This window comes from Grampus griseus (assembly GCF_964374135.1).
Source record: "Grampus griseus genome assembly, chromosome: 21".
NCBI classification, from domain to species: Eukaryota; Metazoa; Chordata; class Mammalia; order Artiodactyla; family Delphinidae; genus Grampus; species Grampus griseus.
In genome coordinates this window covers 6,700,332-6,720,596 of record NC_139015.1, presented here as the reverse complement: position 1 = coordinate 6,720,596, position 20,265 = coordinate 6,700,332, and the positions used below count along the sequence as shown (strand labels likewise).

Genomic DNA, 20,265 nt, shown 5'->3' with positions numbered 1-20,265 from the left:
AATGGCCATTGAGCTAGGTAACTAGCAGTGTTCCAGGGGACTGTCCAGATTGTTTCGACAAATCATTATATATGTGTGCAAACTAATTTGCCTTGAACTTTATTCCACTACTTTACAGTGTTAATTCTGCTACGTAACTGCCTCCCGCAGTTAAGTTTAAATTCAGCAGTTGAAAATGTTACCTGTGTGCTTACCTTTCTTATCTCGGTTTATTCTCATTTTCTAATCGTTCGCCCAAGTTTTCTCAGAAGTGTATTCTTTTAAGTCTCCTCAAAAAACATCTCTGGGGGGGCTTCCCTGATGGCGCAGCGGTTGAGAGTCCGCCTGCCGATGCAGGGGACATGGGTTCGTGCCCCAGTCCGGGAGGATCCCACATGCCGCAGAGTGGCTGGGCCCGTGAGCTATGGCCGCTGAGCCTGCGCGTCCAGAGCCCGTGCTCCGCAATGGGAGAGGCCACAGCAGTGAGAGGCCCGCGTACCGCAAAAAAAAAAAAAAAAAATCTCTGGGGACTTCCCTGGTGGCGCAGTGATTAAGAATCCTCCTGCCAACGCAGGGGACATGGGTTCGAGCCCTGGTCTGGGAAGATCCCACATGCCGCGGAGCAACTAAGCCCATGTGCCACAACTATTGAGCCTGTGCCCTAGAGCCCGCAAGCCACAACTACTGAGCCCGCGTGCCATAAATACTGAAGCCCGTGCGCCTAGAGCCCGTGCTCCACAACAAGAGAAGCCACCGCAATGAGAAGCCCGCACGCTGCAACAAAGAGTAGCCCCCGCTGGCTGCAACTAGAGAAAGCCCGCGTGCAGCAACAAAGACCCAATGAGCCAAAACTAAATAAATAAATAAATTAATTATTAATTAAAAAAAAAATCTATGGCCGTGAGACCGAGATCTCTCTCTTGTCTGTGCTCTGTTGCATGCACAGCCTTTGAAGGTGACGCCTGTGGCCTTAGCTGTTGAATCGCTGATCTCTGGGATGTTTTTCTCTGAAGCCCCCGCCCTCCGGACACTTGGGGCTGCGTAGTTCTTTGTTGCTGGGACCATCCTGTGCCCGGCAGAGTGATCCGCAGCATCCCTGGCCCCTGCCCCCTAGATGCCGGCAGCATGGCTCCTGTCCACCGCAGCCCCACCCGCGACGTCCAGCAGCATCTGCAGGGGCCAGGCCGCCCCTGGTTGAGAACCACTGCTCTGGTCATAGAGGCAGCTGTCGGTGATCATCGTGAGAAAAGCCTTGATCGTTGAGAAGTGAGACTGACTGAAAGGTTCTCTACCCGTATCGAGCTTCTGCTTAGGTCTAGGCCGGCCGACTTTCCAAGAGCCCTTCCAACTTTTATTATCCTAGGATTCTGTGCCTTTTTTATGATATGATTTGTATAAATTATATTTTAATGATTCTCATCATCTGTAATAGATTTGAGTAAGATATCTAGAATAGCACGTATTAGGAATAAGTCGTGGGTGTGGGTGTGTGTGTCAGTGCCACATGAGTGGAATGAGTGGACCTAGTATTGGCTTCATCTACTACCAGAGATCAGAGTTGTTATTTAATGAGGAGTTTTGATTATGTTTTCAGCTTCCCAGATCGTTGAAAAGTCTGACGATAACACCGTTAACGCTCTGTGTGAAGCATCTTTGAACCTTTCGCATGATACTTTGTGTTCAGGTAAAATTATTTTCACAAAAGCTTCGTTCTGTGCATGGTTTATTCTTTAATCTCTTTGGCGTGTACTGAAATTATTTGCCCACGTATCTTAAGTAATCACCATCTTTTTATTTCATACTTGATGCATGTGTGAAACAAGTGACAACAATAACTAGCTCAGTTTCATCGTTGGCTGTGCCGTGGGCGCTGCTCGCGTGTCTGTATCTTGTCTGATTGTCCTGTTAGCCCCGTGACGCAGGCCCCGTCGTTGTCCCCCTCCTGCCGGTGAGAAAGTCCGGCCAGCGAGAAGTCAGACAGCTCGTAAGAGGTCACACCATTTGTGAGCGGCCGAGCTGGGCTTCGAAGTAGGCAGTCTGACTTCAGAGTTTACTCTCTTATGCCGTGTCATGCTGCTTGCCAGCCTTTTGAAAAGTGAGCTAAGCTTATTCAGCTGCTAAAATTAAACACGTCCTATGTTTCCAGCTGCTGACTTAGAGACACGCAGCACCACCCGCCCGCTGGGCTTCTCTCTGCTCCCTGGGGGCTGCCCCTCTCCTCCCTCTTTAAAAGTAGAGCCTTAGTGGTGTCAGTCAGTAAGTTAAGACATCTCTGTTGCCTCTGGTGTGGAGTTTCTATAAACTGGGGGTCCTCCATCTGTTCAGCAAGCGCCGAGCCCCTATCAGAGGAGCCAGTGCTGGGCCAACGGCTCCGGATTCCAGAAAGCAGTGTCTGTGCTGGGGGCCTCTAGGCTAGGGAGGGGGGCAGATAGGAGTATAAGCACAGGGCGGTGACACACATGCTCTTAAAGGTTTGGGTGGAATTCTGTGTAGCAGAGGAGGACGTGCAAGACCAGAGCTGGTGAAGTCTGGGAGGATTTGCAGAGGTCTGACGTCCGAGGTGGGTTTCGAAGGAAGGGTAGTGCTTATCCAGGTCAGACGTGGAGCAGGGGGAGTGTAAAGGCAGCTTTTGGGAGCTGGGCAGAGCTTCGCGTTACCCTCAAGAAACGTGTAGGAAGGTGCGTGGAGAGCCAGAGCCCTGAGATGTGCCAGGCGGTTCCTGGAATTTGAATACAGAGTGAGGACTTTGGCAGGCAGCAAGGAGCCTGGGCAGCCGAGTTCATGGTGGTTGACTAGAGCCTGAACGCAGTGGTCCTTCATTCTCGGACTCCTGGCCTCCTCGAGGCCTCAGTGACGGGGTGCGGACGCTGTTCGTGGAGCGAGGCGCCCGGGCGTGTGAACATGCAGAGCACCACGCCCTCTCCGACCCCACCTTGTTCCCCGCGCACGGGGAAGCCCGGGTCCCCTGGTTAGAAACGCCGGCCAGGAGAGTGTCCTCACCTGCCGTGAGAAGCGGGTGTGGGTGACGCCCTTCTGAAGCAGGAGCCGTGCTTAGGGAGGGTCGCTTTATCACGTTATGGGCGGACTGAGAATTAGTCTTGTAATAATGTAAACCATTAAAAAGTTGGTTCTTTATTAATGTTTTCCAGAGGACTCCTTTGCTGGTGTTCTGCGCTTGTCTTTTGACGATCTTTGTGGGAGCTCTGGATGTGGGACTCAGCAGAGGAGACTGGGAGGATTCCTTGACGAAAGTAAAAGCGCTGCGTGTGCTTCCTCAGCTGTGTTGAAAACGAGAAGTGTCTGTCCGCCAGCATCTCCCGGGCCCCTTGGTCAGTTAACCCTTCACCAGCCCCCCGGCAGCCTTTCCAAGGGAGACACCCACCGGCAGAGGGTTGCTGCGGGCCAAGTCATCACCCCCGACGTGAAGCCAGCACGGGAGCCGGCTGAGGGGGTGTTTGATGAGAAGAGGGGCCTGTCTCCTACGCCATCTGTAACAAATGAGCCCGCCGGGGGCCCTTCATGTCCCCAGAGCCCCTCAGCCACGAGAAGAAGGGTGTCGGCGAACTCCAGTCCACCCCCGGAGGAGAGACTGAGCAAGAGGCGGTGCCTCGGGTGGCCCCCCGCGCCCCGGCTACAGCTGGAGAACAGCCCGAAGTGTGCGAGCAGCTCTGCCGTGGAGACTCTGGGCCGCGGGGAGTCCTCGTACGATGATTACTTTTCTCCCGATAACCTCAAGGAGAGGGACTCGGGGAGCCTCTTTCCCGGGGTGCAGCCGCCCGCCGGCCCTGCCCTGCTCCACTGCATGAGGAGCCTTTCCAGGAGAGAGAGGACCAGCCTCCTGGAAAGGGCTGACTTCTCCTGCATCGGCAGAAGCCCCAGGTCAGCCGGTGGTACCGACTCAACGGTGAAGGCTGGCTTCCGTCTCCAGAAGCCTGCAAACTACGGAGCTGATCCGGGCTTGAGCAGCGTGACTTCTAAGGAAACGCCTGCTGCTGAAGGAACCCCAGGGGACTGTCCCCGGGCCGAGGCTCGGGGAGGGGGAGACGCCCGCCCGGGCGGGAGTGACTCTCCCCATACCCTCAACGGACTCACTCCTCAGAAGGGACTTCGAGGTGATTTTACGTCTTTAAAAGGAAGCAATAAAGAAGTGAAAGGATGGATTGACATAAAAAGCACACAGAAAGAAGATACTCCTTCTAAAATGGTGAATTCCCCTGAAAGTGAAGCACAAAGTGATGATAAGCTAAACTTTGTAGGCGACTGGGATGTGGAAAAGTCTGCAGAGGCAATGGAAGAGTTACCCCGAGGATGTAGTGAAAGTATGTGAACCTCCTTTACTGGTCTCTCCACTATAAGAATATGTAGTAGTGTGTCCATCTTCCACGTTTATCACAACTTTTTCATAATCAAAATTTCCTTTTTTCCCTTTTATTAAACTTTAAAGAATGTATGTTTGATATTTACAGCGATAAATTCTTTAACTTCTTGAGGAATAGACAGCTTACTGCCCCATGGAATTTCTAGGTTCCTTGGTCAAACCTGTTATTAGGAATACATTTCTCTAAGTCTTATAGGTGAAAAGAAAAGGTGATGTCTGGATGTGTTGTGTGAGCAATGGACTAGAGTGAGCGCTTTTCCTGGTTTCAGTGCAGCCTGTCACTGCAGCATCACTGTGCAAAGAGGCACGTGAGTGGAGGTCTTTTAAAACTCTCAGTTTGTAATGGTGAGGCCGTTTATTTTAGAAGGGAAATTGAGGAGTGTAAGCCATTCATTCTGTTAAGAAAAGATAAATAAATGTGGAAACAAGTTAATATTTATTTTTGAAGAAACTGGGCAATTTAGCTATGAAGAAATTTTTTAAGTATTTTTAAGTAAATAGTTCATTGTAACAGGCCTTATTAGATTTCTGTTTATTTGCTTTAAGCACGTCATTTAAATAGATATATTCCTATCTGTAATTTAGTTGTAACCATAGTAATGAACTATGTCATAGCAAAAGTAGCAACAGTTTTGCACTTTCTGATGATAAGCACAGACAGGTTTCAGCAAGCAAAAGTGAAGAAATCTTGAACTTAAACAACCTTCACCTAAAGATTGGGTTAAAATTTTGATAAGGCCAAGTTTATTCTTCATTATTTCTCTACTCCTTGAATCATTTTAACCACCCTTTTCAAGTTGGAGAAGTTATATGGACTGAAATATAATCACAGATGCATTGCATATCTTTTCCTTGGGTATGAACTCCCCAAAATCATCTCAGTAAAAGAATTTAATTTGTATATCATTAACCTTCTTTTTATGTCTGAGCTTTCTGATATATATAAAACTTTATTATGTATTTATAAAATATATAAAATTTGACATAAAACTATATTTTACGTTCCATTAGGGTTAGTATGTGTTTTCAAAATATTTATTTTAAAATCATGTCAAGCCTAAAATTAATATAAAACAGTGAGTGTACGGAATTATTTTGGTAGCTAAGACTATCCCGTTCTTGAAGCTTACATTCTCGTTCTCAGTTTTCATCTTGTGTATTCTTTCAGCTTTTGAATAATGCTTAATGACATGCAAATATAAGTCAAGTAAAAAAAAAAAAAAAAAATCTGCTTCCAGGCGGTGTGAGCACCCTGCAGCCCCAGTGCTGTGCACAGTGTGATGGTCCTGCTCTGGGGCTCACCGCCATGTCCAGGGCCCCGAGGGTTCTGGGGCTCACGGGCTGTAGGCAGGGCCCTGGCGTAACTGAATCTCAGAGACGGAATCAGATATTCTGTGTTCCCTAACGTAAGGACATGTAGATTGGTCTTGTTTTACGTCATCCCAAGAGAGAGAAAATCATTGAATATAGGACAGGAAAAGACTTACCTATTGTCTATCCTAAACCTAGGTCTTTGTTTTATGGTGGTAAAATAAAGACCCACTGATGTCTTAGGTGGTCCACAGTCAGTCCACCTGGCATCCCACCTCTCTCTGGGAGCCCCCCCCCCCCGCCCCGGCCCAGGTAAAAGCACATGGCCTGCGGGCTACCTTAGACATTCGTAGATGCCGAAATTGCGAAGCGGTGAAGCCCACTCTGTACTCCAAGCTGTACCTCTGCAAATCTTTTATGTTGCAATAAAAGTCTTTTTTCAATTTCTGTTTCCGTTCACTTTTACTCATCACCCTTGTCAGTGTCTAAGATAGATAGTGTGCAGCAAAGGTTGTGAGAAGAGGTTACAAAGACACTCAGTGATAAACGTTAACAGAACAAGAATGGAGGGAGAAACTTCTGATTTTTAGAATAACCTTTGGAATCATATTAACCAATAATTGTTTTCTTTCTAAGCTTTTCATTCTCTAGTTTCATAAAAATACACAAATACATGCTCAGTGTAAGAGAAACTGCTAAAAAGGGTAAAATCATCCTGTCCTACTCTCCTCATCTACCCCTTTCTGTTAGTTCATTTAACAGGGGTTTTGTGCACCTGTCGTGTCCCGGGTTCCCTTCTAGTTCCCAGGGAGACGGCAGAGAAGGAGGCAGCGCCCCCGCCCCCCAGAGGTTACATCCTAGTGAGGAGGAGGGGACAGCAGGTGTACGTCAGCATCATGCCAGGTAGCGTGCCGTGTGAGACAAGGGCGCTGGTTAGGTTAGGGAAGGCCTCTCGGAGGAGGTGACCTTGGCTCACAGGCCTGGGCATGGGAGAACAGGTACCTCGTGGCTGGGGATCATGTTTCAGCCTGAGGAAGCAGCAAGTGCAAATGTCCTGAGGTAGAAAATGCCCACAAGCGCCGCAAGGAAGCCACCATAGCGACAGCTCTCTGGGCTGAGGGAGACGGGCAGGAAGTACAGTCAGAGAGGCCCCGACAAGCCTGGGGTGGCTTTGTTTTGTTTTCAAGTGTGATGAGCCACTGGCGGGCTTCAAGCAGGGAGTAACCAGTTGTGATTTTTGTTTTAGATGTAACCCTGGGAGTGTCTGCTAGAGGCAGTCAGCCAGCAGTTGTGTTTCCTTCCAGACATTGTGTGTGTGCGTGTGTGTATGTGTGTGTGTGTGTACAAACACACAAGTGCAAGAAGATGTTTTAGGGGGATTTTATCGCATACGTAGGATTACATTATCCCATTGCCTTAAAATCTGTTTTTTTGAAAAATATGTCGTTTCCGTATCAGTATCAACAGAGCAATAGGTCTACCTCATTTTAAAATATGTTTCAGGAGTCAATGAAATTTTTCTGTAATGAGTCAGATAGTAAATATTTTAGACTTTGTGGGCCAGGAGGCAAAATCAAAGTACATAGGTAGTTATACAATGAGAAAAAGACATTTTTACAAAATTTTTATCGGCTGAACTGAAAGTTGAGTATAACTTTTTTGTAATACAAGTCTAATGAGAGTAGAATTCTACTTTGGGGGAAGAATAACTTAATTGGGGTTCAGATTGAGTGATCTCATCAAAATTGATCGCTGATGTTTATTAAGGCTGACGTGTAATAAGATTTTACGTATTTCACCTTTGAAAATGCCGTTTCACACAGATAGCCTACCACTCCCGAAGCAGGCGGTTTTCATCGAGCACATGTTGCCTCGGAAGGATCTACAGGCTTTTATTAGTGTCCGCTGCGTGTGCCCTGTAGCACGTCCTCCTGGAGCAGGTGAAGCTCCTCCGCTGTGCAGTCGTGTGGGGTTTGAGTAAATCCCCTTTGCTCTTGCCTCAAGGTCTGCAAAACGTTGCTGGAACTGGAGCTTGCTTGTGGGAGACACATCCACATCAAATTACCAGGACAATGGAGATCTTCTTGTTTTAACTTCTGGCACCGCAGGACAGGAAGTATGTAAAGCTGCTAGATGTCACTTACGTGTGGAAATGGCTTTCCACCCCCTGTGGCATTGCTGACCACAGCTCTTCGGATGCCCACCTGAGGTCCGTTTTCACTGTCAACTAGGTAAAACCGATTCATCATCCTGAATTAGCGCACAGCTTGGCCGATGCTCGTTTCTCAGTAACAAAGGTGGCTGGAGTGGTCCCACGGGTGCCGCGTGGCCACCGGCAGGAGCAGAAGGAAATCCTTTCCACACCCATGCCCTCACTGTGGTCCCTTGGTCTGAGAGAGGCTTTGCTGTGGATGATGGAATTGCATGTCAGCACAGACACGTGCCTTATCTAAACAGATTGGCCATGTCCAATTATTAGGTTCTTTTGGATGAATCATAGTCGCCAGTAGAGGTTGATGAAGGCTAGTTTGCCGTCTTCTGCAAGCTCTGTCTACCAGCTCTGTCTCCAGACACGCAGATATTATAAAACATGATTGGCATGCAGATGGGGAACTGTCCACAGATCAGACCTATAAGCTGAAGTCCCCGGTCTTGTCCTTTAAGTTAACTGTCTGTACCTGATCTGAAAGGTTTAGTAGAGGCAGACGGGATTCTCGGGGCTCATTTCTGGAAACTGGGCAGCATCAGGCCACTAGATAACCCTCAGCCCTGCAGTTTCTTACAGGACCATTTAGGGACCAAGTCTTGGATATGACCCCTGGGTACCAGCTATGGCACGTGCCCTACTCATATGTGGGTAGGAGGGCCCTGTGATATTCTAGCCAATCCATGAATTTAACTGAGAAACATTCCTGGCATCCATTACTCTGATTAACAAGCCGATGATATCACCAGTTACCACTCATTTCTTTCATCCATTTTGCCAGTTAACAAAGCATCTAGTATTGGGCGGGAGGGTTTATAGGAGTTGTCTCTAAAGTGTGATGTTTCTGTGAGCTCACCACTACTGGCGGGGGTGTCTTGATAGGGAAGCAGTAGCTCACGTACTTCATGTCACACAGTCTGATGAAATGTGCTAACTTACAGCCTTCACGACACTGTGCTGCTCTGTCTTGGTGCACTAATCCTTGGGACAGAAATGGCAGGAGGGGTCTGCTGGCTTTGGTGGGTTTGTTGGTGGTCACTGCCTGTGTCTCTGAGTTGGGAAGGATTATGAGGCTTGGTCTTGGCTTTGAAGGACAAGGTGACATGAATAGTAGTGTCTGCTTAGAGAAGTGATTAACATGCTTCAGTAGCGGATTTATCTGGATTATCACTTTAATTGCTGGAGAATTACAGGCAAAAATGCTATAGTAATTGTCTGTAGAAGGTATTTTGTATATTTCTTCATTTGTAACCCCAGGCAGGGAAGAATTGCTTTTATAATTTCAGATTTGTTTTGCAGCCTTTTGAGAAAGTGATAATCTTATTTTGATGTAGTTGATACATCTCACTGAAGTCATCAGCAGATATACCATTTTCAATTGAATTAATTAAAAATATTTCATACATGTTTTACGAAAGCAAAGCCCAGCAAATTATAGGCACTTACGTATTCTTATTCAGTGTAGAACATTTTGTATATTCTGAATATTTCTTCATTTAAGAGAAAGTATGATTTACTATTGTACCAAGTAGGTAGGCATACGTGTACATGTATCCCTTAAGTATTTAAAATTGAAGATTAATTATTGTACTTCTGGGTAATTCAAGTAAAATACAAATATATTCAGAAGAGTGTTTCTCCACACCCTCTTCTCCAGAACCTGCCAGACCACTCACTGGAGGTAAGAAATCCTAACAGCTTGACGTAAGTTACTCAACCTATGTGGCTACAAGGAGGATATTAGAACCCACTGATTATTTGACTGCTTGATTTGTTTATTTGTGTATTTATTCATTTATTCGCTAATCACCTATGTCCAGCACATAAGCACAAGGAGAGTTAATGATGTAAAGCTCTGTCCATTTCCCTTCAGGAGCTTAGACATGCAGGGAAGACGGAGTCAAGTTAATCCATATATGAGGATCAGGCAATTCAAAAGATGGAGAGATGACCCCCAATGGGAGAGGTTATATGGTATTAAAACTGATATACGTATTTAAAATCCAGATTTTAATTATCTCTACAATGATTATAAAGGAAAAGATTCCACATCATCTTTTGAAGATCATCATTAGATTTTATTTTTGTTTTCTTGGTTAACAAAGTGAACTTGATATTTTAGCAAATGAATGTGTGTGTGTGTGTGTGTGTGTGTGTGTGTATTGTCACCTGAGTATTGCTTGTATAGAACTTGTGAACTGGCACGTATCCAAATCCCAAAAGTATATATGGAAAGGATTTTTCCTGGGAGTCTTTTAAGGCTCTTTCCACAGTTTTAATATTCTGCATTCTACATTGTTCTTAAATAATTCATTATTCAGATTTTAGGAGCTCAGAAGAAATTTCCCACTGGGACCGCGTTAACATTTTCTATTGATTAGTATACGCCTTTATTGTTAAAATTATAGATTCTTAAAAATCAGCCTTCAGAAGCCTTTTTTTCTTCGATATAGTTGATCTTAGAGTGTCTTGTACCTGTAAATATTAATTGCTTTAATATATTATTAGTAACAATATTATTAGTCTTAATTCTGTGTCTTGGAAGTAGGAAAGTAGGCTGTGCAGGAGGATAGATTGTCGGGAATAAGTTTATTTTGTATTTCTCTGCCCTGGACAAAACATGGACCAGGTTTCTTTTCTTTTTTATTTGTAACATCTTCATTGGAGTATAATTGCTTTACAATGGTGTGTTAGTTTCTGCTGTACAACATAGTAAATCAGCTATACATAAACATGTATCCCCATATCTCCTCCCTCTTGCATCTCCCTCCCACCCTCCCTATCCCACCCCTCTAGGTGGTCACAAAGCACCAAGCTGATCTCCCTGTGCTATGCGGCTGCTTCCCACTAGCTAGCTATTTTACATTTGGTAGTGTATATAAGTCCATGCCACTTTCTCACTTCGTCCCAGCTTCCCCTTCCCCTTCCCCGTGCCTCAGGTTCATTCTCTACATCTGCATCTTTATTCCTGTCCTGCCCCTGGGTTCTTCAGAACCTTTTTTTTTTTTTAGATTCCATATATATGTGTTAGCATACGGTATTTGTTTTTCTTTCTGACTTACTTCACTCTGTATGATAGTCTCTAGGTCCATCCACCTCACTACAAATAATTCAATTTCATTTCTTTTTATGGCGGAGTAATATTCTTTTGTATATAATATGTGCCACATCTTCTTTATCCATTCATCTGTTGATGGACACTTAGGTTGCTTCCATGTCCTGGCTATTGTAAATAGAGCTGCAATGAACATTGTGGTACGTGCTTCTTTTTGAATTATGGTTTTCTCGGGGTATATGCCCAGTAGTGGGATTTCAGGGTCATATGGTAGTTCTTTTTTTAGTTTTTTGAGTAACCTCCATACTGTTCTCCATAGTAGCTGGTATCAATTTACATTCCCACCAGCAGTGCAAGAGGGTTCCCTTTTCTCCACACCCTCTCCAGAATTTACTGTTTCTGAATTTTGTGATGATGGCCATTCTGACTGGTGTGAGGTGATACCTCATTGTAGTTTTGATTTGCATTTCTCTAGTGATTAGTGATGTTGAGCATCCTTTCATGTGTTTGTTGGCAATCTGTATGTCTTCTTTGGAGAAATGTCTATTTAGGTCTTCTGCCCATTTTTGGATTGCATTGTATGTTTTTCTGATATTGAGCTGTATGAACTGCATGTATATTTTGGAGATTAATCCTTTGTCCGTTGCTTCGTTTGCAAGTATTTTCTCCCATTCTGAGGGTTGTCTTTTCATCTTATTTATGGGTTCCTTTGCTGTGCAAAAGGTTTTAAGTTTCATTAGGTCCCATCTGTTTATTTTTGTTTTTATTTCCATTTCTCTAGGAAGTGGGTCAGAAAGATCTTGCTGTGGTGTATGTCATAGAGTGTTCTGCCTATATTTTCCTCTAAGTTTTATAGTGTCTGGCCTTACATTTAGGTCTTTAATCTCTTTTGATTTTATATTTGTGTATGGTGTTAGGGAGTGTTCTAATTTCATTCTTTGACATGTAGCTGTCCAGTTTTCCCAGCACCACTTATTGAAGAGGCTGTCTTATCTCCATTGTATATTCTTGCCTCCTTTATCAAAAATAAGTTGACCATATGTGTGTGGGTTTATCTCTGGGCTTTCTATCCTGTTCCATTGATCTATATTTCTGTTTTTGTGCCAGTACCACACTGTCTTGATTACTGTAGCTTTGTAGTATAGTCTGAAGTCTGGGAGCCTGATTCCTCCAGCTCTGTTTTTCTTTCTAGGATTGCTTTGGCTATTCGGGGTCTTTTGTGTTTCCATACAAATTGTGAACTTTTTTGTTCTAGTTCTGTGAAAAATGCTATTGGTAGTTTGATAGGGATTGCACTGAATCTGTAGGTTGCTTTGGGTAGTATAGTCATTTTCACAATGTTGATTCTTCCAATCCAAGAATGTGGTATATCTCTCCATCTGTTTGTATCATCTTCAATTTCTTTCATCAGTGTCTTCTAGTTTTCTGCATACAGGTCTTCTGTCTCCTTAGGTAGGTTTATTCCTAGGTGTGTTTTTCTTTTTGTTGCAGTGGTAAATGGGAGTGTTTCCTTAATTTCTCTTTCAGATTTTTCATCATTAGTGTATAGGAATGTAAGAGGTTTCTGTGCATTAATTTTATATCCTGCTACTTTACCAAATTCATTGATTAGCTCTAGTAGTTTTCTGGTAGCATCTTTAGGATTCTCTATGTATAGTATCATGTCATCTGCAAATAGTGACAGCTTTACTTCTTCTTTTCCGATTTGGATTCCTTTTATTTCCTTTTCTTCTCTGATTGCTGTGGGTAAAACTTCCAAAACTATGTTGAATAAGAGTGGTGAGAGTGGGCAACCTTGTCTTGTTCCTGATCTTAGTGGAAATGCTTTCAGTTTTTCACCATTGAGGACGATGTTGGCTGTGGGTTTGTCATATATGGCCTTTATTATGTTGAGGAAAGTTCCCTCTATGCCTACTTTCTGCAGGGTTTTTATCATACATGGGCGTTGAATTTTGTCGAAAGCTTTCTCTGCATCTGTTGAGATGATCATATCGTTTTTCTCCTTCAATTTGTTAATATGATGTATCACGTTGATTGATTTGCGTATATTGAAGAATCCTTGCATTACTGGAATAAACCCCACTTGATCATGGTGTATGATCCGTTTAATGTGCTGTTGGATTCTGTTTGCTAGTATTTTGTTGAGGATTTTTGCATCTATGTTCATCAGTGATATTGGCCTGTAGTTTTCTTTCTTTGTGACATCCTTGTCTGGTTTTGGTATCAGGGTGATGGTGGCCTCGTAGAATGAGTTTGGGAGTGTTCCTCCCTCTGCTATATTTTGGAAGAGTTTTAGAAGGATAGGTGTTAGCTCTTCTCTAAATGTTTGATAGAATTCGCCTGTGAAGCAGTCTGGTCCTGGGCTTTTGTTTGTTGGAAGATTTTTAATCACAGTTTCAATTTCAGTGCTTCTGATTGGTCTGTTCATATTTTCTATTTCTTCCTGGTTCAGTCTTTTCAGGTTGTGCCTTTCTAAGAATTTGTCCATTTCTTCCAGGTTGTCCATTTTATTGGCATAGAGTAGCTTGTAGTAATCTCTCATGATCCTTTGTATTTCTGCAGTGTCAGTTGTTACTTCTTCTTTTTCATTTCTAATTCTATTGATTTGAGTCTTCTCCCTTTTTTTCTTGATGAGTCTGGCTAATGGTTTATCAGTTTTGTTTATCTTCTCAAAGAACCAGCTTTTAGTTTTATTGATCTTTGCTATCGTTTCCTTCATTTCTTTTTCATTTATTTCTGATCTGATTTTTATGATTTCTTTCCTTCTGCTAACTTTGGGGTGTTTTTGTTCTTCTTTCTCTAATTGCTTTAGGTGCAAGGTTAGGTTGTTTATTTGAGATGTTTCCTGTTTCTTAAGGTAGGATTGTATTGCTATAAACTTCCCTCTTAGAACTGCTTTTGCTGCATCCCATAGGTTTTGGGTCCTCGTGTCTCCATTGTCATTTGTTTCTAGGTATTTTTTTATTTCCTCTTTGATTTCTTCAGTGATCACTTCGTTATTAAGTAGTGTATTGTTTAGCTTCCATGTGTTTGTATTTTTTACAGATCTTTTCGTGTAATTGATATCTAGTCTCATAGCGTTGTGGTCGGAAAAGATACTTGATACAATTTCAGTTTTCTTAAATTTACCAAGGCTTGATTTGTGACCCAAGATATGATCTATCCTGGAGAATGTTCCATGAGCACTAGAGAAAAATGTGTGTTCTGTTGTTTTTGGATGGAATGTCCTATATATATCAATTAAGTCCATCTTGTTTAATGTATCATTTAAAGCTTGTGTTTCCTTATTTATTTTCATTTTGGATGATCTGTCCATTGGTGAAAGTGGGGTGTTAAAGTCCCCTACTATGATTGTGTTACTGTCGATTTCCCCTTTTATGGCTGTTAGTATTTGCCTTATGTATTGAGGTGCTCCTATGTTGGGTGCATAAATATTTACAATTGTTATGTCTTCTTCTTGGATTGATCCCTTGATCATTATGTAGTGTCCTTCTTTGTCTCTTGTAATAGTCTTTATTTTAAAGTCTATTTTGTCTGATATGAGAATTGCTACTCGAGCTTTCTTTTGGTTTCTATTTGCATGAAATATCTTTTTCCATCCCCTTAATTTCAGTCTGTACGTGTCTCTAGGTCTGAAGTGGGTCTCTTGTAGACAGCAAATATATGGGTCTTGTTTTTGTATCCATTCAGCCAATCTGTGTCTTTTGGTGGGAGCATTTAGTCCATTTACATTTAAGGTAATTATCGATATGTATGTTCCTATTCCCATTTTCTTAATTGTTTTGGGTTCGTTATTGTAGGTCTTTTCCTTCCCTCATGTTTCTTGCCTAGAGAAGTTCCTTTAGCAGTTGTTGTAGAGCTGGTTTGGTGGTGCTGAACTCTCTCAGCTTTTGCTTGTCTGTAAAGGTTTTAATTTCTCCATCAAATCTGAATGAGATCCTTGCTGGGTAGAGTAATCTTGGTTGCAGGTTTTTCTCCTTCATCACTTTAAATATGTCCTGCCAGTGCCTTCTGGCTTGCAGAGTTTCTGCTGAAAGATCAGCTCTTAACCTTATGGGGATTCCCTTGTGTGTTATTTGTTGTTTTTCCCTTACTGCTTTTAATATATTTTCTTTGTATTTAATTTTTGATAGTTTGATTAATATGTGTCTCGGAGTGTTTCTCCTTGGATTTATCCTGTATGGGACTCTCTGTGTTTCCTGGACTTGACTATTTCCTTTCCCATATTAGGGAAGTTTTCAACTATAATCTCTCCAAATATTTTCTCAGTCCCTTTTTTTTCCTCTTCTTCTTGTGAGACCCCTATAATTCTAATGTTGGTGCATTTAATGTAGTCCCAGAAGTCTCTGAGACTGTCCTCAATTCCTTTCATTCTTTTTTCTTTATTCTGCTCTGTGGTAGTTATTTCCACTATTTTTTTTTTTTTTTTTTAGCGGTACGCGGACCTCTCACTGTTGTGGCCTCTCCCGTTGCAGAGCACAGGCTCTGGACGTGCAGACTCAGCGGCCATGGCTCACGGGCCCAGCTGCTCCACGGCATGTGGGATCTTCCCAGACCGGGGCACGAACCCATGTCCCCTGCATAGGCAGGCGGACTGTCAACCACTATGCCACCAGGGAAGCCCTGTTTCCACTATTTTATCTTCCAGGTCACTTATCCATTCTTCTCCCTCAGTTATTCTGCTTTTGATTCCTTCTAGAGAATTTTAAATTTCACTTATTGTGTTGTTCATCATTGTTTGTTTGCTCTGTAGTTCTTCTAGGTCCTTGTTAAAAGTTTCTTGTATTTTCTCAATTTTATTTCCAAGATTTTGGATCATCTTTACTATCATTACTCCGAATTCTTTTTCAGGTAGACTGCCTGTTTCCTCTTCATTTGTTTGGTCTGGTGCGTTTTTACCTTGCTCCTTCATCTGTTGTGTGTTTCTCTGTCTTCTCATTTTGCTTACCTTACTGTGTTTGGGGTCTCCTTTTCACAGGCTGCAAGTTCGTAGTTCTTGTTTTTGGTGTCTTTCCCCAGTGGCTAAGGTTGGTTCAGTGGGTTGTGTAGGCTTCCTGGTGGAGGGGACTAGTGCCTGTGTTCTGGTGGATGAGGCTGGATCTTGTCTTTCTGGTGGGCAGGACTGTGTCTGGTGGCGTGTTTTGGGGTGTCTTGGAACTTATTTTGATTTTACGTGGCCTCTCTGCTAATGGATGGGGTTGTGTTCCTGGCTTGCTAGTTGTTTGGCATAGGGTGTCTAGCACTGGGGCTTGCTGGTCGTTGAGTGGAGCTGGGTCTTAGCGTTGAGATGGAGATCTCTGGGCGAGCTCTCGCCGATTGATATTATGTGGGGCTGGGAGATCTTTGGTGGACCTATGTCCTGAACTCGGCTCTCCCACCTCAGAGGCTCAGGCCTGACACCCCGCTGGAGCATGAAGACCCTGTCAGCCACATGGCTTTTGGGAAGTCTGAGGTCTTCTGCCAGAATTCAGTAGGTGTTTTTCAGGAGCTTTTCCTTGTGTAGATGTATTTTTGATGTATTTATGGGGAGGAAGATGATCTCCACGTCTTACTCCTCCGCCATCTGGAAGCCATGTCCCCTAGTCTTCATGGACCAAGTTTCTCTTAATAAATTTAATGGTTTTCTGAACTGTATGTTCTCATGCTGCCTTCGCCTGGTTCTGCCTCCAGAGAGATCTTCCCTTAGTATCAAAAGTATCTCTTAATCCTGCTCATTTCCATGGGGTGAGGGAAGGTAGTGATTTAACTAATTGACTCTGAGAGGCGAGTGAGTTCACTTTCTCACCTTGATGTATCAGTATTTGATGATATTGATGACCCAGACAAATTTCTGAATGGGGAAAATTCAGGCAACATAACAATAATAAACAGCCTGGGGTTGTGAAGTTCTTTTTCTCTGTATTTGATCCTTTTTTGAAAATCGAGGCAATGAATCACTTATATAATGAAGAATGAAAATGAGGGGAGAGAAAAGAGTCTAGGATCTATGACTGGTCCTGGACGATTGATAACACCCATCACCCTGGGATATGTCGAAGGAAGAACAGCTACAGGGTGGACCGTGGCACATCAGCCGAAATGTCTCGGGGGCGTTCATGATAGGTGTCTGTTGGGGGTTGGGTTTATCAAGTTGCACCTCAGGTGGGAGGCCTTAGCAAGGGACATTGAGCTAGGACCCTTCAGTAAAGGCTGACTTCATGGGCTATGGTGAAATCACCTTTGAGGCAATGACAGCCCACTTAAGGAGCAACCGTAGCAAAGAGTCTCCAAGAGGTAGGGAGCCAGGAAGATGGGGCCAATGTTTGCTCACTGATCTGCCTGTTCTCACCTTCCTTGGCACTCTCGGCTGCTTTGGGTTTACTGATGACACCCTTAAAGAGAACATATTAGTCAATGACTGTAGCTGTTGTGAAATGCTCTTTTAATGTAACCACATAAGAAATTATTTGCTTGTATCATTTTGTGACTGCATGATTGTGAAAACATGTCATTAGCAATGTCAGTCTGTCTTAAGTTTTAAATGGCTGTAATACGTAACCTGGATCTTTATGTCTACAAGGTGCTTTAAAGCCTATTTCGTTGTTCTCAGCTAGAACTGAGGCAAAATGAGTGCAAGTGGGAAACGTAGCATAGCTAGATCTTAGCACGAACTGTTGTATGCAGAATGTCCTTTCACGTGCCCTACTAACCCATCCACTCCAAGTAAGGTCTCTATTTAGCTAGCTGCAGCCATCGCCGGGGCTGGGCAGTCACCTGGGACTGAAATAGGACTGGGAGAGAAGTGAAACACAGGGAGAAATATAAGCTTGCTGGGGAGATGGTGGGATCAGCATGTGACTGGTTCGAGCCTCCGAAGGAATCCACTATTGGGGTGTATAGGTGGGTCAGGACCTGACCTTAAAAGATTTTGGGGGCCCAAGTTGAAGATAACTAGTTTGAATTCAGTGAAATACTTAAGCATTGTTGTTCTGCATTTTGTTTTCACTGAGCTAAAACCCCATTTTTGAAAGAAGAGTTAAAAGTTTCAAATCAGATCCTCCAAACTTAATTAGATCTGTTTTATCAGAGCATCCTATTTTATGGAAATATCTGCGCAACAGTCACTCTCATGTTATATGATTTTTAATTCCCGATGGCTCTTAAATCATTTTAGCCTTGTATCATGTTCATTTCTCTATGTCTACATTTTGTGTTGGGTTGTGAGCTCCCTAAGGGCAGAGACAGTATTTGTGTATCTTTGCATCTCTGGTGGGCGGCCCCTGAGCACTAGATATTTGTTGATAAGCCCGTCAGTGACAGAGGGGGATGACATGGAAGGTGGGTGTGTGGCACGGCAGTGGCCGGGACCTGAGCATCCCCGAGGCCGCTGTGTGCCCTTCGTGTCAAGGTGCGAATTCTCCTACTGAGACCGTGTAAGTGGTGGCTGGTACGCTTAGTCCTTCTTCAAAGTATCAACAAAGTCAGACATCAGGCAGACTATTTGGGGAGGAAAGAATGAGCGTAGGGAGCACAACGTAAAGTCGTAGCAGTGATGAATCAAACATTTCACACTCCATTGTTGGCTACTTAGGGTTTCTACACCGTTTAGCATCTGACGAGACTGGATTTCACGTGATGAATATCTTCTTTTTGGTTTGTGTGTCTTCATGACAAGAGGTTGGTCTCAGGTGGAAGTCTGTGGGGAGTAAAATCACCACCTGTCATTTGTAGATTGTAACCTGAAACTTTGTACTGAAGACTGTTGGCTGGAGTAACTCAGGCTCACCCCAAAGCTAAGGTTACTTATTTCCTCTAATACAGAACTGCCTTCTCTGAGAAGCTGGGTTTTGGTCAGTATGTAAAAACCTAAGAATTGGAGTTTGAATAGTGCATAAGGTATAGGCATCATTTTGCATCATCACGGGATGCATGGGATTCCTTCGAACTAGTACATTTTCATGTGACAGGCACAGTTGTTTCTGACCCTTGAGATAGTGAATTGCTTGGGATATTGGAGTGGAATAAACGGAATGTTCTAACTAGATCTCAACAAGCAAGGAGTATGCAATGTTTATTTTAAAAGGCTATACTTCCTTATTCCCACAATGCATAAGTAAATTAATTAAAAGTTTTTTCTTCCGCTTAAGTTGCGTTAGTATTCAGTCCATGTAGAGTTCTAACTAATCTTCAACCCACTTGGGTTTTAGGTGTTAAAAGAGGACCAGCAAGGCATGATGTTTTGGATGGCTCATGGGACGGCTTCACGGATCTCGTCAGACCTCATGAGGAATCAAGGAAGAGAAAGGCCAGAAGGTTGGTGTGTGAAAATACTGTTTGAAACTTTCCGATGCTGAGGCATCATGATGTTCTGCTCTGGGTTAATGAAACATAAACTCCTCTGCCCAGCTTGTATTTGATTTTTAAAAATTAATTATGGGTGGATGTTGGGAAACTCTGACAATAAAACCAAGAACGTTGGTCACATTCAGGGCAGAGAGTTACTGTTGGTGGAGCAGGCCTCCTCTTGCCCCTTTGCCAGCGCATTTCTCGCTTGTAAAAATGCCGCCAGCTTCCCTCGAGCAGGGAAGGTTGGTCGTGCCAGCAACTGCTGTTGTTCTGTAATCTGAATAAACAGTCACTAGGTAGGAGGTGAAGAACCCAACCATCTTCCATTTGTGAGCTAATCATGGTTTGACCCGAAGCCATCGGAGGGAAAGGTTTTTGTACTGAGGCCCGGGCACCCACTTCTCCGTGGCTGCAGCCTCGGAACCCGGCTCTTTCTCTGAGGCTGTGTGGCGCTCTCATTGCCCTGGAGGCTTACTCGGATAATGTGGGGAGGGCTTTACATTTGTTGATGCTTCAGCATCTACTCTCATTGCTGAACTTTTGAATTAGCCACTCATTATCTTGGTACAGCTTTTGTACCTGCCCCGTGGGTGACCCCGGTAGAGAGCTGGTGCCCTGCGGCTGCATTTAGGTTTTGTTGCCCTGTGTTCCAGTCTTCTTCCTAGTTGCAGCATGGCCACTTAATGTTTTTCCTTTGGAAAAATTAAGAAAAAAACCTGTTTGGCATTCATTCCACTGATACTTATGAAGTGTGCGGTGCTATCTATGTCCTGCTCCTCCGGATGCGTTCCGTCAGTGCTGAAGGGAGTGATCACTGCTGGTTTGGTGTGAAAGAATCGCCTGGAGGACTTTTTTTCCCCAAACTCCTAATGTGCTTCTCACCACCCCCTCTTCCCCTTCGGTAAACATAAGTGTGTTTTCTACGTCTGTGAGTCTGCATTTTGTAAATAAATTCATTTGTGTCATGTTTTAGATTCCACATATAAGCGGTATCGTATGATATTTGTCTGT

General features: G+C 43.6%; 1 protein-coding gene across 1 annotated transcript in view; it reads left to right on the top strand.

Moving 5' to 3' along the window:
• MCPH1 (microcephalin 1) overlaps positions 1 to 20,265 on the top strand; it is a gene marked incomplete at both ends in the record, with an annotated part of 219,396 nt that overhangs the window by 29,797 nt on the left and 169,334 nt on the right. Inside the window, 4 exon segments of the mRNA XM_082680246.1 lie at positions 1,574 to 1,663; positions 3,129 to 4,298; positions 6,470 to 6,571; positions 7,492 to 7,608. Coding sequence (XP_082536372.1) covers positions 1,574 to 1,663; positions 3,129 to 4,298; positions 6,470 to 6,571; positions 7,492 to 7,608 — 1,479 coding nt within the window.